General features: G+C 49.5%; 1 protein-coding gene across 1 annotated transcript; it reads right to left on the reverse strand.

Annotated features, from left to right (window-relative positions):
* Positions 1 to 2468: 2468 nt before the first annotated feature.
* On the reverse strand, positions 2469 to 15863 carry SF3A1 (splicing factor 3a subunit 1). The gene is made up of 17 exons (XM_081966214.1): positions 15707 to 15863; positions 15027 to 15142; positions 13706 to 13910; positions 12542 to 12799; positions 12340 to 12414; positions 11295 to 11445; positions 10151 to 10344; positions 9904 to 10021; positions 9521 to 9706; positions 9047 to 9168; positions 8018 to 8254; positions 7046 to 7256; positions 6441 to 6470; positions 5036 to 5190; positions 4628 to 4729; positions 4352 to 4423; positions 2469 to 3001 (listed from the first exon to the last, which is right to left on the reverse strand). The coding sequence occupies exons 1-17, from the start codon at positions 15767 to 15769 to the stop codon at positions 2900 to 2902; spliced, it is 2397 nt and encodes a 798-aa protein (XP_081822340.1). The 5' UTR covers positions 15770 to 15863; the 3' UTR covers positions 2469 to 2899.
* Positions 15864 to 15899: the final 36 nt, after the last annotated feature.

Raw genomic sequence — 15899 nt, forward strand, 5'->3', positions numbered from 1 at the left:
AGGAGGGAGGAAGAAGAGGAAGAAGGCAGAGAAAGGCAGAGGAGGAAGAGGAGGAGGAGGAGGAGGAAGAGGAGGCGGAAGGGAAGGAGGGCAGAGGAGGAGGAAGAAGAGGGGGTCCACTCGCTGCGCCCCGAGCTGCCCGGGCTCAATCCGGGTTTCCCCCGCAGGAGGGGCGCGTGCTGACGAGCGCGGAACCCGGCGGCGGCGACGGACGAGCGCCCCCCCCCCCACACTTAGAGTAACATGAAAGGGGAGGGGCGGCAGGCAGCTCCTCCCAGCCGCCCACCCACCCACCGTGGGGCTCGGTTCGGCTCAGGTCGCTCGCCCTGCCCGACTCCCGCTTGCAAAGGCGGCTCCAGGCGTCCCCGAGGGTGGGGGTGGGGGTGGGGGGTCTTGCCTTGGATGCGCCCCCTCCCCCCACCCGCCTCGCGCAGCTTCCCTCCTCTACGCCTGCCTGCCTGCCGGCTCTCCTGCTGCGCCTTTGCCTGGTGGGATCCTGAAGGGAGCTGCGTCCTCTGGGCTTGGGCAACAGAGGGTGTACTCTCTGTGCCCCCCCTCACTCGCCCTCCCCCAACTTCCTCTTGGGGTTCGGTCCTATCCCAATTCAATTCAATTCAATTCAATACAATAGTAGAGTTGGAAGGGACCTTGGAGGTCTTCTAGTCCAACCCCCTGCCTAGGCAGGAAACCCTATACCGTTTCAGACAGATGGCTATCCAACATCTTCTTAAAGACTTCCAGTGTTGGGGCATTCACAACTTCTGGAGGCAACTTCTGTTCCACTGATTCATTGTTCTAACTGTCAGGAGATTCCTCCTCAGTTCTAAGTTGCTTCTCTTCTTGATTAGTTTCCACCCATTGCTTCTTGTTCTGCCTTCAGGTGCCTTGGAGAATAGCTTGACTCCCTCTTCTTTGTGGCAACCCACAATTTGTGGCAATTCACAGATGAACAGAGTTGGAAGGGGCCTTGGAGGTCATCTAGTCCAACCCCCTGCCCCATTTCTGACAGGTGGCAGTCCAGTCTCTTCTTGGAAGCCTCCAGTGATGAAGCTCCCACAACCTCCGAAGGCAACTTCTGTTCCATGGGTTGATTGTTCTCACTCTCAGAAGATTCCTCCTTATTTCCAGGTTGAATCTCTCCTTGGTCAGTTTCCATCCATTCTTCCTTGCCTGGCCTTGGGGGGGGGGGGCTTTGGAGAATAGCTTGACCCCCTTCCTCCTCTTTGGGGCAGCCCCCTCAAATACTGGAAGATGCTCTCATTTCTCCCCTGGCAGTTCTCTATCCTAGGATGCCCACCCAGCTTGGACCACCTGAGGGCACTATTGATCACCACTAAAGTCCAAATTCAAAATCCAAAGCAGACGGGGGCCTGGAAGTCCCACGAGATCATTCCCCGTCTTCCCCCACCTCCCCAAAGAAATTTCTGGTTTCCATGGAAAATTTGGCAAGCAAGAGTCCCTCCGGGGAGAGGGGGTGGTCTAGAAATCTAATAAATTATTATTAAATTATTATTATTAAGACAGGAGGCTTTTGAGGCAGGGTGATTACGCTGCCTCAAAGCGTCCCGTCAGTTCGCAAGCGTTTTGACCTTTGCGTGGTGCGCCCCCCTTTCTTTTGGGGGGGGAGAAAGAATGTCTCCACCACAATGGCGGACCTAGAAGCCATCTTTTCACCTTTTGGATTTCAGGCCTGCCGCGTTTTCTACTGCGGGGAAAATGGGAAGGGGGAATTATACAGAGTATGGGTGATATGTAGCCATAACAACATTCTTTCTCAGAAAGTCAAGGTCATCTGTCCCTGCAGCTGCGATGGTGTGACCGGGAGGCATCTCCAGGTTTGGACGGTGCCTGATTGGGCCATGTGATGGACTTGTGGGCGCTGGGGCAGGGGACTTGAAACTTCCTTTTGGGTGGGGAAAACCTGGAAACTCTCAGATTCGGATTTTCCCAGATGTGCCGATATGACGTCTCTAATAAAGTGGAACTTGGAGGAAACTCGAGCCATGGGAGTCTTCTTTTGTTAGAGGTGTTACTTGGAACCCTGACACACAATTCCTAACAATAGGGAGGTTTTTACCCACCTGGGCCTGGAAAGGATACACAGGTTGTCCTCCTGTAGCCATCATGCTGCAAAGACTTTCAGCTTTTTTCCCCAGGTGCTTTGTTGTCCCTTTTCAAGCATAGTACCAGAATATTTGCAATACTTCCTCTCTCTGAGGGTACATGCCCGTCCCACCAAGCCAGGCAGGGTGGGTTCCTCCTCTCGGTTAGATGTTATCATCCCAAGAGACCTACTTAGCGATTTCTCGTTTAGGGACCTAACTGAGGCTCGGTCTTGACACTTTTTTTTTTCCTGGAAAACATTCTGGGCAAGGACGCACAAATAGTGTGGATGTATTTGCACACTTGTCAGACACTCAGGGGACAAAGAACAGCTGTGTACCGTCAATCAAGGAGATCTGACAAGGTTCAGGTGGGAAATCTATTTATTTTATTAATCTAGCAAAACTTGCTTGTCCCTAGAAAATTAAACAAACGGGTTCGCCCAACGGGTAAAAGATTCCGAGCCAAAGCAGATCCACCCCAACTCGTCTTAGACACAAGACTACATTAAACTCAGACCCTGGGAGGGATCAGCCGCTAGGGGAAAAGACCCCGACGAGGAATTAAACCAAGCACTTGCTGGAACACAAACTCAGCACGGATACATCGCGAGCTGCGGAAAGGAACACGGAATTAGCACAAATGTCTCACAAAGACGGTACGGGTAAGGTCGATTTCCTCTAGGCTCTGGATTACCAAACAAATGCACAGGGCCAAGAAAACTAGCCCGAAGAAGACACACAACAAGCCTGGTTGAAACTTAGGTGGCGAAGCCAAGCAGCTGGATGTACATCGCTCACTTCTTCCGCCCCCCCCTCTCTTTGAGCGCCAGGTGGATCATTGAACCGCTCATCATATTGTAGTAAGCCAAGGAGTTGGAATCTTTGATGAAGATGCCCTGAAAGACAAGAAGACCAGTTTCAAGACCAAGGGCTAAAGGGTGACATGATGGCAGTCTTCCGGTGTTTGAGGGGCTGCCACATAGGAGGAGGGGTAAACTTATTCTCCAAAGCACCGGAGGGCAGAACAGGCAGCAACGGATGGAAACTCAACCAAGGCAAGAAGCAACCTGCAGCCCCGCCTCCTTCTTCTCAACAAATCTAGCTAAAAACACTCTGAGAAACATCCTGGGGGTGTGTGTGAAAAATCCACTTAAGGCTTTGGGCCAATGCCAGACAGACTGATTTTTGGGGGGGCGGGGAAGGGGGCAAGATCCATGCACCCACGCGCTGAATACACGCAGACTTGTTCTGCTCCAACTCAGGAAGCTCAAACTGCCCAAGGAGCTGCTGATTCTGTTCTACAGAGGAATGATTGAGTCTCTCATCTGAACCCCCGTAAAACTGTCTGGTTTGGCTCTGCAACCCAACAAGACAGACAAAGATGTCAGAGGAGAATCAGCACTGCAGAAAAAACAATGGCTGACAACCTGCCTTCCATGGAGGGCCTGCACACTGCACGAGTCAAAAAGAGGGCTGGGAAAATATCTACAGACCCCTCGCATCCTGGACACAAATTGTTCCAACTTCTACTCTCAAAACGACTCTACAGAGCACTGCACTCCAAGACAACAAGACACAAGGAGAGTTTTTCCCCAAACACCATCACTCTGCTAAACAAATAATTCCCTCAAAACTGTCTGCATTACTATTACTATTAAGTCTTCTCATCGTTCCTATCACCCATCTCCTCCCACTGATGACTGCAGGACTGTAATTTTAACTTCTGTGGCTTGTATCCTTACAATTTATATTGATATTGTTTCCTGATTGCTTATTTGTACCCTAGGACTATCATTAAGTGTTGCACCTTAGGATTCTTGACGAATGGTACCTTGTCTTTTTATGTACACTGAGATCATCTGCACCAAAGACAAATTCCTTGTGTGTCCAATCACACTTGGCCAAGAAAGAATTCTATTCTATTCCATTTTATTCTAATTCTATTCTTCTCTTCTCATCCAATTATAATTCTATTCTAATTCTATTCTAATTCTATTCTAATTCTATTCTATTATTTCTATTTCTATTCTATTCTCCAAAGAAAAATCCGCTTGGCATTCACAGCCAGTAACGGAAAGTAATTCAAGCTGAGAAGCGGTGGAAGAGGAAGGGGAAAAAAAATCACCTAAGCCTGTGACTCTGTGTCAGGAAGACTACAGCTGGAGTGAAGAAGGAAAGGAGGTTCTACCTGGTGAATTGTGGCCTCGGAAGCGGAAGGGTTCCATTTCCAAGGCCGAGGGACTCACCTCGTACTGGAGTTTCTGTTTCCCGGCAGGCATGCCGGTGGCCTCGTGAATCTTCACCTTGATAACAGAAACCTGCAGGCCAAAGAAAACAGGAAGAATTAAAAAAAAAAACCAAGTATTTTGCCATGATTGGGACGCGGTGGCTCAGTGGCTAAGACGCTGAGCTTGCCAATCAGAAAGGCCGGTTACAATTGAGCCCAACGTTTCTGACGCTGTAACTTTGAACGGCCGCTAAATGAACGGTTCTACCTGTAGAATGTTGGCCAATCTACATACCTGGTCGGAGAGCGGGAGGGTGAATACCAGGACTTGGCCACCCAGCTTCCATTCCGTTTTGTCCTGCATGTTGGGGACCTGGACCTTGACGGTAACTGGACCCTGGTGGGGCAGAGATGAAGAAGGGAAGAAATTCCAATTAGCTTATGAATGTATAAGGAATGTTACAATTTACCTAAAGTTAGTTTAATAAAAGGGGAGTTAAAGTACAAGAGAAGGTAGGATGCTATAGTTAGTTAGCTTATGTTAGTGTATGATTGTTAAATGTTTATACCCTGTATTTTGCTCTGGGAGGCCGTGGGGAGGGAGGGTTGGAGGAGGGGTAGGGTTAGGGCGGAGGGAGAGAAGGGGAAATATTTGTAAAAACCATTAAATTCTTTAATTAAAAAAAAGGGCATGACTCTGGACCTTGTTTCGGCGTAGAAACTCTTCCTCTGGCATCAGGTTTTCTTCGGACTTGAGTTTCTTGGAGGCCGGCTCATCCTCCATGGGGGGTGGGGGGTGGACTTGAGGCATGGGGGACGGAGCAGAGACAGGAGCCACAGGGGGGGCTGGAACAAAAGCTGCAATAACAGAAACACTGGTTTGATAAGGAAACTGCAGGTGATATTTGGAAGGCGGGGGGGGGGGGGGCGGCAGGGGGAGGAGAAACAGGGCTATACAACGTCCTCAAGCAGCGGGCGCAAACACGGCGCTCAAATGTTTTATTTCCGAGTCGGATTCAGAATGAACAGTCGGGATCCTCCTTTGCCTGAGTAAATGGCCTCTGGAAAAACAGCGGTCATCAAAATGCCCCCGTTAAGCCCCCCCCCCCCGTTTTCTTCGCAGAGAATGTTGCAAAGGCCAGCTGCTTTTTGCTGCATGCAACAATGCAGGCCCCGAACGCGCTTCCTTAGCCGCAGGAAAGACCGCGGCGTACTCTTCAAGCACGAGACCCGTTGGACACCCGCTGCTTTGAAGGAGACACCAGAAAAGGAGAGGAGGAAACTAACCAGTCGTAACTCCAAAGCCAAAAATAAATAAATATAAAAATAAAGCTGTGTTAAAAAAAATCAGTTCAGTTCAGCTGAAAGCCTAGGGGAGGCCTGGCACCCCTCTCTCTTCCCCCAAACGCCAGATACCCCATTGGCCAAAAGTTTAGGGAGATTCTCAGTCATGGTTGTCCCAAAGGTACTGTCAGGCCTGCAGCCATCTTTTCTTTTGGGTCTCTGGCCTGCCACACTTTCTACTATTCTACTATGCCTTTTCTATGGTGGGAAAATGGGATTGTATGGAGTTAGATGATATGTAGAACAACATCTTTCTAGAAATCCAAGGTCATCCTTTCTCTCTGCACCTCTGCAACTGACCTGAAGTGGATGGGTGGAAGCTGCCAGCGTGGCAGTGGGAGATTGGACCATGGGATGGGCTTGTGGGTGTGGGGAGGCAAGATCTTGAGCTTTCAATTGGGTGGGGAAAACAGGGAAGCTTTCAGATTTGGGTTTTGCCAGATGTGCCAACGTGTCTCTCTTAATCAATTGGAACTTTGAGAAATACTTTGGATCCCTCTGTCATAGGAGGCCTCTGGGCTCCCTCGCGAGGTGGACCTCTGTCACCCAAGTTAGCATGCAACCACGACACCTTAAAGAGCAGCAACAATCAAGCCAAAGAATCTACAGGATCGGAAGTACTGACAGACAGACAGACATCAGTGAGGGGACTTCCCAGGGCTCCCCACTCTGGACAGACAAGAAGAAGTGAATGCATGCAAATCAGAGCTGAACTTGGAAGGTTAGCGATTTAGCTGAGATCACAGTGACGTTTAAGAAGTTACCTGGACTGCCAACCGGTCCCTGTCTGTAGCCTGCATAGTAACAATTAAATATCATTAGTTCAACAGCTTAGCTCAACTGCAGGCTATGAGCATCAGTTTTTTCCCCCCGCGTTTCAACCTGAAATGCAAATCCCAGTCTGTTAATTTAGCCAGCGACAAGGATGCAGCCAAACAGCATATATGCATTTATTGAACTGAATTCTAAGGATTAAGGGGGGGTAAACGTGCTTTCTTCCATACGAATGGAAAACTCCCAGTGTACACCCCCCCCCCCAAAAAAAGGGAATAAGAAAGAAAATTAGGAAGATGGACTGGATGAGAAGGACAAAGTGTGCTATTTTTTTTTTTAACAAAAGAAGTTCCGTTGAGACCAAGGTTGGCAAATTCTGTCTTTGTCCATCTTTGTCCAAAACGGTCTTTTTTTTGGGAATGCAAGCGTGCTTTCTTAAAAAGCGACACCGGGCAATGTTTTTTTGCCGCTGTTGAGGGCACTGCGGGGTGTGGGAGCGTTGGGAAGGATGTACCTCCAGAAAATCCCCCGAGACCTTGGATTCGGAGACCCGTCCGTGTTTCCTACAGTGACGGCTACGAAGAGGAGCACTGACCTGTGGGTACAATCATGGGAGGCGGCCGTGGGGCCATAATAGGCGGAGCCGAGGGCGGCATCGGGACGACATTAATCCGGGGGGCGTGGATGATGGGGGGCATTGGAGCGGCGATGACGGAACCGGGCGGTAAGCGGACCACGGAGGTCATCGGGGGCCGTGGCATGACCGGCACGGCGCTGACGACGGTGGTGCGAACTGGAGGGGGCATCTGCAAGGCAAACCAGAGTCAAGGGGGGGAGCTGTGGGAAAGGGACCAAACCAGAAACCAGGGTATTTCTAATTTCACTTTGGAACAGAGGCTGTGTCGCCTTGGAGGAGCCCACCGCCCGGGGGTTGTGGGGAAAAGAGGAGGGAGAACTTAGGGTATTTTTCGGAGTATAAGACACACCTTTTCCCCCGCAAAAAAGAGGGTGAACATCTGGGTGCGTCGTATACACGGAGTGCAGCATTTTTGGCCTCCCGAAACCCCGTCCCCTTCGCAAAAATGGACGTGCAGAGGGTTTGAGAGGCCTGCAAAGTGGGGGCTGGGGATGAAGGAGCGCGCGACTTACGACCGCGATTGAGCCCAAAGACGCGCCCAGTGAGACGTCTGTTAAGCGAAGTTGGGCCCCATTTAATGCCACGGTTGTTAAAAGTCAACAACCCGGCGAAGAATGAAATAAAAATAAGTTAATAAACTCATTGCAGTTGTTAATAACCCTTGTTGTTAAGCGAATCTGGCTTCCCCATTGTGGGACGGTCGCAAAAGCGTGACTCCCCAGATACTGCAAATGTCATAAATAGGAACCCGGCATCTTGGTCACAGGACCATGGCCGTAGGTGTGAAAACCGGTCGCAAGTCACTTTTTTTCAGGGATGCCGTAACTTCAGTCGCAAAATGAACTTTTGTTAAGTCGAGGACTACCTGTATCTACAGCAGGCGGGGGGGGGGGGGCTAAGGAGGGAAGGTTCGCTTGGGGGAGGGCTTACTGAGGGAGGGCGGGGCATGGAGGCAATGGGCGGAGCACCGCTGGGCATGTTGGGGGCCGAGGACAAAGGCGGAGGCATCTCGTTGGGTTTGCTTGGCCCGATCTTCTCCTTGGTGTCGTCTTCTGGCACCAGCCCTTTGGCCTTGTGGATCGCCTCGATCTGCTCTTGCAGCGTTATGTTGGCCTGGGCCGCCTGCTGAGTCCTGGCCATGCTGCCCGAGTGGCCGTCCCAGGTCACCTGAAACAAGGGTCAAGGTCGGTCAGTATAAATATACATTCTGATCATCATCATCATTTCGTCTTCGTTTAACGACACCCTCCAATGCCTTGCGGGGTGGAGTCTGGGCAACTGAATGGAAGTAGTGTTTGAATGGCCAGATGCCCTTCCCTGTCGCCAGTACGGAGCTTTGTTCAACACATATATTCTCATTGTGCCCAGAGAGAGAAATATCTGCCGCTATCTAGGATCGAACTCACAGCCTCCTGACTGTGAGGCGAGAGCTCCACCTCTAGGCCACACCACCACCACTCCTGATGTCATTTCACAATGACTCCTGATCATCACCCTCTTCTTTTAACGACCCCATAATCCCTTGCAGGGGTGGAGTTTGGGCAACTGAATGGAGCTAGCAGTGTTTGAATGGCCAGATGCCCTTCCCTGTCGCCAGTATGGAGTTTTGTTCAGCAGATAAATTCTCATTGTGCCCAGAGAGAGAAATATCTGCCTCTACCTAGGATCGAACTCACAGCCTCCTGACTGTGAGGCGAGAGCTCCACCCTGAGGCCACCGCACTACTCATTCTCTCTCTCTATTTATTTATACTGAGTGTAAATCCTTCCATTCCTCACCATCCAGTCAGAGCCAAAGAAGCTTCTTGGATGAGAAGCAAAACGTCTTCAAAGAGAAACCAGAAAAGTCTAGTTGCCTCTTGGGAAAAGAAAAAACACCTTTGGGACTCTGGCTGCAGGTGAATGGCCAGCCAGGTGTGGAAGGGAAGACCTTCTCTTGGCTGCCCTGCCACGGACATACCTTCTCTTCAGGCTTCTGGATCTCTTCTTCACCAATTTTCTTGCCGATGGCCGTTTCTTCTACACCAAAAATATCCGTACGGCGCTCAGCCAGCTGCTTCAAGCTGCTTTCGATATCCAGGCCTAAACAGGATATTAAGAAAAGGTTTTTTTTCCAAGATGGGACACAACTCAAAGATCCTCGGGCGTACCCCAACTGCCAGAAAAGATTTACTGATTTATAATGACATCCGTAAGGCCACCTAGCTGGAAAAAAAAAATTATTTATAACATAAATATAAAATTACAGAAATAACACAATAGCATACAACATCAACACAAGAACCGCCAAAAATATATCAATTATCTCTATCCCTGAGCCACCTAGCTCCTAGCTCCTCACCAATATCCCATGTTAATCGAATCCAAAGTATTAAAACAAGTATTTGGTTAATTATTTCGTGACAGCTAGCGAGGAGATGCTGGCTGGGCTCACCTGGGGCGTACACTTCGTCATCCGTCTGCTTCTCTCGGAGAGAGCGGTCTCTTTGTTCCAACCAGCGGGGATCCAGAAGGCCAATCCTCATGTGTTCCTGCATTTTGCTGGCAGGGATCTTCTCCCCCGTAATGGGGGAGACCAGATACTCGTCTGGAGCTGGGGTTGGGGGCAGAGGCTTGGAAGCTGGAGGGAGCAGAAAAGCCACGTGTTAGGGATTTTTTTTTGCCCCACCCTCCCCGGCTACGGAGATCAGAGTGTGCAAAATAAACCTCCAGGTAAAGTTACGTGTTGCCTGGGGAATTCTGGGAATTGAAGTCCACTCGTCTTGTCAAGTGGCCAACGTTAAGAGACACTGACCCACACTCTGGATTTCATCTTACCTTTCGGATCATAATCTTTCCGGACGATGACTTGATCTGGAGTAGGCGGCAGCGGTGGGGGCATTGGGGTCTCTGGAGGTGGGGGCACCTTCTGGCTGTCGTCTTCATCGTCAGAACCCTTCAAGGGTCAGGAAAAAAAAATCAATTCAATTCAATTTAATCATACCACCCAGGTGTGAGATTCGGAGGAACCCGTCAAGCTGCACCCCCAATGAGTGGGGGGGGGAGGTCTGTTTTGGTCACTCACTTCGTCCATGTCCTGCACTTGGGTGTCCTGGTCCAGCTGGGAGGGAGCCTCGTCCGTCTTCTCTTGCTTGTCATCTTCGTCGTCCGATTCCACCTCCATCTCCACCTCTTCGCTCTCCCCAAACTTCTCGTAGCGTTCCTGGATCAGGATGCGAGCCCCTAGTTCCTCGGGAGTGGTCGGAGGAGGGAAATTTCCTTCAAGAGACGAAGAAGAAGGGAGGAAAAAAATATTGTTAATTGTAACGAAGTGGATCACAGGGAGAGGTCTGGCCTGCCTTCGAATCGTTAATTCAAATCAGGATTTAAAAGTAAATCTTTGCAAACTTAGCAACTTTGGATCGGAGGGGGCTGACTGCTGTGAATTAACTACGATCTTGGTAACCGAACGTATCTTTTGGAGTATAAGACGCACTTTTCCCCCCCTCTAAAAGAGGGTGAAAAATTGGGCGCATCTTATACACCAAATGTAGTCAAGCCCACCGCCATCCCCCACCCTTTGGCCTCTGCCTCCCAGCAATTTGCCTCCTTGCAAGCAAACATCCTGTTTCGGTTTCAGCACAGGCTGATTAGCACAAGCAGCTGATTGTCAGTTGGATCAGCCTCCCGACCATCAGCTGTTTCAGGCTGCAGGGATTGCCTATTGCTGCCTCCGCGCACCCCATTTTCCATCCATTCCAATCCCCGCCGCCCGGAATGGGTGGAAAATGGGGCGGGCAGAAGCCGAAAACAGGACGCGCCAACGGGCTATGACAATCCCTGCAGCACGAAACAGCTGCTTGTCAGGAGGCCGATCCAACCGACAATCAGCTGCTGTGCTAATCAGGAAACAGGCTATTGGCTGCAAGGAGGCAAATTGCTGGGAGGCAGATTTTCTTTTCTTGTTTCCCTCCCCAAAAGCTAGGTGCATCTTATACTTCGGAGTGTCTTATACTCCAAAAAATATGGTAAATTTATTCTGCAATGCCCTTCCCCGTTCAAAAGCCGCCTGGGACCGAAGGTGGAAACCATGCTGGAGGACCACATCCCCAAGTCCTAATGTCTGTTTTCTCCTTCCTGGTATCTGTAGTAGTTCCTGGCTGCCCTCTGCATGCACAGAGCCTCGTGGAAAAAAGGAGGGCGCTTTTGAAATCAATGAGGGAACGAACCTTGTTCTGAGGGCTGGAAATCCACTGTTTCCACCACCACAAAATCGTGCCAGTCGATCTGGGCATAAGCCACCCGCTCGCGCTCCTTCTCCTCCTCTTCCTTCTTCCGCTCACGCTCCTGGAATTTGGCCCACTCGACTCTGTAGCACGCCTGCCAACCAAGGGAAACAAAGAGTCCTTATGAGGAGAGGCCACAGAAAAACCACCTGTTCTGAGGCTTCCCAAGAGCATGAAGCAAACTCCATGTCCCGACAAAAAACCCTTTTATTAATGTACTGTGAATTCTGCTCATTCACCTCCAGCAAAGTCTTTCAAGGGAGGATTTAGGGACACACCTTATCTGGCTTGGAGAGCTGCCAGGAGGAGATCTGTAACACCTGGTAAGGAATCTTGGAGAGTCACGAACCAATGAAGCGAACTAATTGTCTCCTGCAAACTCCACTCCCCTGTCACTCCTCTTTTATTTCCTCTGGGAGGGGCCATTCATCGTCCACCTCTGGCCTTATTCCCAAGTTGACCCCTGTTCTTTAGCTGTTCCCTTCGTCTGGCAACTCTGCGCATGCGCACACTGGGAACAGGCTCCAGCTGTTCTTCTGCCTCACTGATGTCTGACTCTGAAGGCAGTTGATAACTGGCATATGGCCCTGGCCCCCTCTCTGCCTCTGACCCAGAGCCCTCCTCAGAGCCTTCCCCAAACTCCAGGACTGGCCCAGGTTCCTCCCCAACCTCCTCACTCTCCGAATCTGCTGGAGGGCCACAAAACTAATCTTTCTTTTACAGGATTTGGGGAAGTTCCCCTTTTCATTAAATTCAGCCTTAAGGGAAGAGATCGAATTATATATCTAAGTCAAAACCCATAAACACCCCCATTTTGTACCAAAATCCAGATTTATTCTATCCTTCCCACCAAAACCAACGTGTGTGTTGCACCAAAACAGTACCCAGCCTGACTGAAATTGGATTAATGTTCTTATCTGGGACAGAAAATGTTAAGGATCTAAATGTTAGAAGCAAATTACACACACACACAAAATTCCTTAGTTACCTGATCTAAGACTTCTTTTGGATTTTCAGCTTCCTTCTTCAATTTTATGATGAGACCCTTTGGCGGGATCAAGATCTGTAAAAACACGCCCTTTTAGTATTCCTCATGAAATCAATCCTATTTTCTACAGTACTATTTTTTGTACAAAAAAAATACACTTTGTAAAACCTCCCCCCTTGCATCCGAAGAGCATTATCTTCACCTTGGTGTACTGTTCCACCAGTTTGGTGAAGTAATTGAAGAGGCTGTGCTGCGGACGCAGGAAGTCGAACTGGTAATTCCTCTGTTCCTTCTGCATCAGCTGGGTCAGGAACTGCCGGCCGTTGCGGGCCACGAACTGGGCGGTCAATTTCACCACATCCAGGTCAAAAGCCGAGATGGAGGGAGGGTCTGCAATGAACTCAAATTCTGGCGGGGGCTCCTTCGGAATCACCGTTTCCTGAATCACCTGGGCCTGGACCTGCAGAGGAAAGAGAGCAGGGGTGAAATTCCATTTTTTTTTTTTACTACTGGTTCTGTGGGCATGGCTTGGTCGGCGTGGCAGGGGAAGGATACTGCAAAATCCCCATTTCCTCCCCACTCCAGGGGGATACTGCAAAATCTCCGTTCCCTCCCCACTCTGGGGCCAGCCAGAGGTGGTATTTGCCGGTTCTCTGAACTACTCAAAGTTCCCGCTACCGGTTCTCCAGAACCTGTCGGAACCTACTGAATTTCACCCGTGAAAGAGACCCAGAACTCCCGATTGTCTCTCCGCTCCACAGATTTTATATAATTATTGATTGCATTCCTACGCTGTAGAAGCGACTGAGTGGTTTTCAGCGACGTAATAAAACATTCAAAAAAGATGGCGTTGGGATTAACGCTAAAGTTGAAACTTACGAAGTAAAAGCGGAACTCAATGTTAAAACGTTCTGAAGGCTAAAAAGTTGACAAGGCAGAAATCTCAAGCCATCCGCCATCCCTAAGATTGCGTCCTGCTCTTAGGCCTCCCAACCTTATTGGCAGAACAGGGGTTTTTCACCCTGCTGGGAAACCAGAGTGGTGGGGGACTCACTTAAATTCTGCGGATAAAATCTTCCAAAGGGTGGGGGCAATGCAAAGACCCCGCCAGTTGGCATTTCTCCACTGACAGGATATGCAGTGTGCCTTCTTTCTCTGCTTGATGCCAAGCTATTTCTCAAGGATAAAAAATTGATGGAGAAAAAGCGTTCATCCATTTCTGGCTTGGAAGCCCTCATTTTCCAGGAGATGAGAAAGTCAAGAGAAGCGATAAGCTTTTAAAAAAAATATTTTTGGCCTTGTGTGTATTCTATCCCAAAGGAGCTGCGCAAAGAGAAGAAGCCCAGGGAGGAGGAGCTGTTTGTACCTTTTGGGGAAGCTGCTGCTGGGCGCTCTGCTGGGCCTGCATAACCTTCGGGATGGCCGCGGAGGGCTCCTGCGCCTTCCCTTCCTTGAACTCGTTGACCTTGTGGCGGTAGTAGGCATGGTAAGGGTCGTTGGGGTTCAGGAAGTTGAATTTGGGGTTGTTTATTTCATTCTGGCGGATCCGAGCTTCAAACTCCGGGCCGTTTCTGGAAAATTGTAGAGGAGAAGTTAAAAACCAAACCAAACCGTCATTCAGAAGCCATGACAGACACCCCATCGTCTCTCTCAAAGCAAGGCATGTCAAATTCAAAATATTCCAAGCACAAAATCACCGCTGAGCTATTCTGAGCTTGAAAAGGCCCATGTTTGCAGCTTATCTGGCACCTAAGATGGGAGACTGTTTCCAGAGACGCTTCCAGAATACTCAAAACAGCATCAGCATGTTTTCTCAACCTAATGAGACATTCTTACCTCAAGTGAATACCCGTGCTCCGTTACAAAATTATCTGATTGGACTTGATAAATGGATACAGCTTGAAAATAAATGAGTAGTTACAATCTGCCTCTCCTCTCCCCTTCTCTCCTTCAGGTTTGCCCCACAGAGGCCTCTCCTATCTTATCCCATTCCCTCCCTCAGGCTAACTCCTTAGCATCAAGAGCGTCTCTCCGGTGGGGATGGGGAGTAGAATGTCTAAACTCCCTGCACGCAGTCCAGATGAGTCATGCGCCGGCCATGCCCATATCCAAGTGGCAGTTGGAACAGAGTTCTTTTCAGGTGGGGAGGGTGAGTAGAACATCTTAACTCCTTAGCATCAGAGTGTGTTAATAATACTGTATAAGAAATCAAATCCTTTCTTAGCGAGCACCTATAAGCCAAGAGGAACGTACGTGCCAAATTTCAAGTTTGTAGGTTTTAAGGTTCTGGAGATTTCGTGATGATGCATGAGTGGTATTTCGCTTTTATATAGAGAGATTTCAGGCATCACAATCAGAAAACAACTTGTACTACTGGGGAGTTCTTAGCGCATGAAATCTGGTTGGCCTCCTTCTCTCTGGTATTTTTAGGGCCCTGAAGACCTCGCTTTTCCAGGCCTTGGGCAAGTGTAGGGTTGTTTCGCTTTTGCTCCTGATTCTTATCATCTTTTACTTATTGTGTTTTTCCTTTGTTTTTACCCTGAGCTAAAACACTTGTTTGTGAGCTAAAAGCTTCTTGTGAGTTGGACAATGTACAAATCTATTCAATAACAATAAGCCCAGTTCAGTCTCTTTGCTGCGTGCCACAAACGGGATTTATTTCACGAGCTTCGCCTAAGCTTTCTCACCTAGCCACAAAGCTGGCTGTCTTGTCCACGATATTCCTAACCTCCGGCGGTGGGTATATAATTCCCACAACTGGTTTGGCAGGTGTGGTTTCTTCCTTCTGTGGTTCCTCTTCTGGCTGCGGGGAGACATGAGAAGGCATGATTTAGGCTTATCAGAATCAGAATCATCGCAAGGGTTATATTTGTAACACGGTTGTTAAACTTTGCTGATCAGAAGGTTGCAAAACGGGTCACATAACCCCAGGGCACTTTATTTTCCATTTAAAATTTTAAACTATTTTCAAATAAAATGTTTACAATATTTTCGATTTGAAATTTAAAAATATTTTCCATTAAAATTTTTAAAAATATTTTTAATTTTAAAGTTTTAAATCATCCTGGTTGGGTTTCCTGCCCTTTAAAGTGCTACGCAACCCTCGTCCCTCTTGGCTTCATTTCCTATCCAAGCTCGCTGGGGACCATGGGATTTGCAATCCCACCTATGGGAGGGCGGAGCTACAACAAGAGCTGCTTTCAGCACCTTTTATCACTACAATTCCCAGCACACCCCGCGCCTCTCGCTAAGCACTCTGGGAGAAACACTCGCCCCGCCCCCTTCCCTCTGAGAGGCCCCAGGCGCGGGGGGGAGGGGCTGAGAAGCGGAGGAGTCCTCATTCCCGAAGGCGAAAGCCGCGAAGTACCTGCTTGGGTTCCGCAGGAGCCGGCTGGGCGGGCGCCATCGCCTGAACCGGTCCGGCCGGCATGGCGCTCCTTCTCCGCGGCGGGACCGAAGCTCCGCGCAAAACGGGACTGTAAACCTCGGCGCTAAAATGGCGGCCTCAGCCAGAATGCGCGCGCAGAGGGAGCCGCCTCTGCTTCTCGAAGAGGGCGGAG

The sequence above is a fragment of the Natrix helvetica genome, assembly GCF_964273705.1.
Source record: "Natrix helvetica genome assembly, chromosome: 14".
Classification (NCBI taxonomy): domain Eukaryota; kingdom Metazoa; phylum Chordata; class Lepidosauria; order Squamata; family Natricidae; genus Natrix; species Natrix helvetica.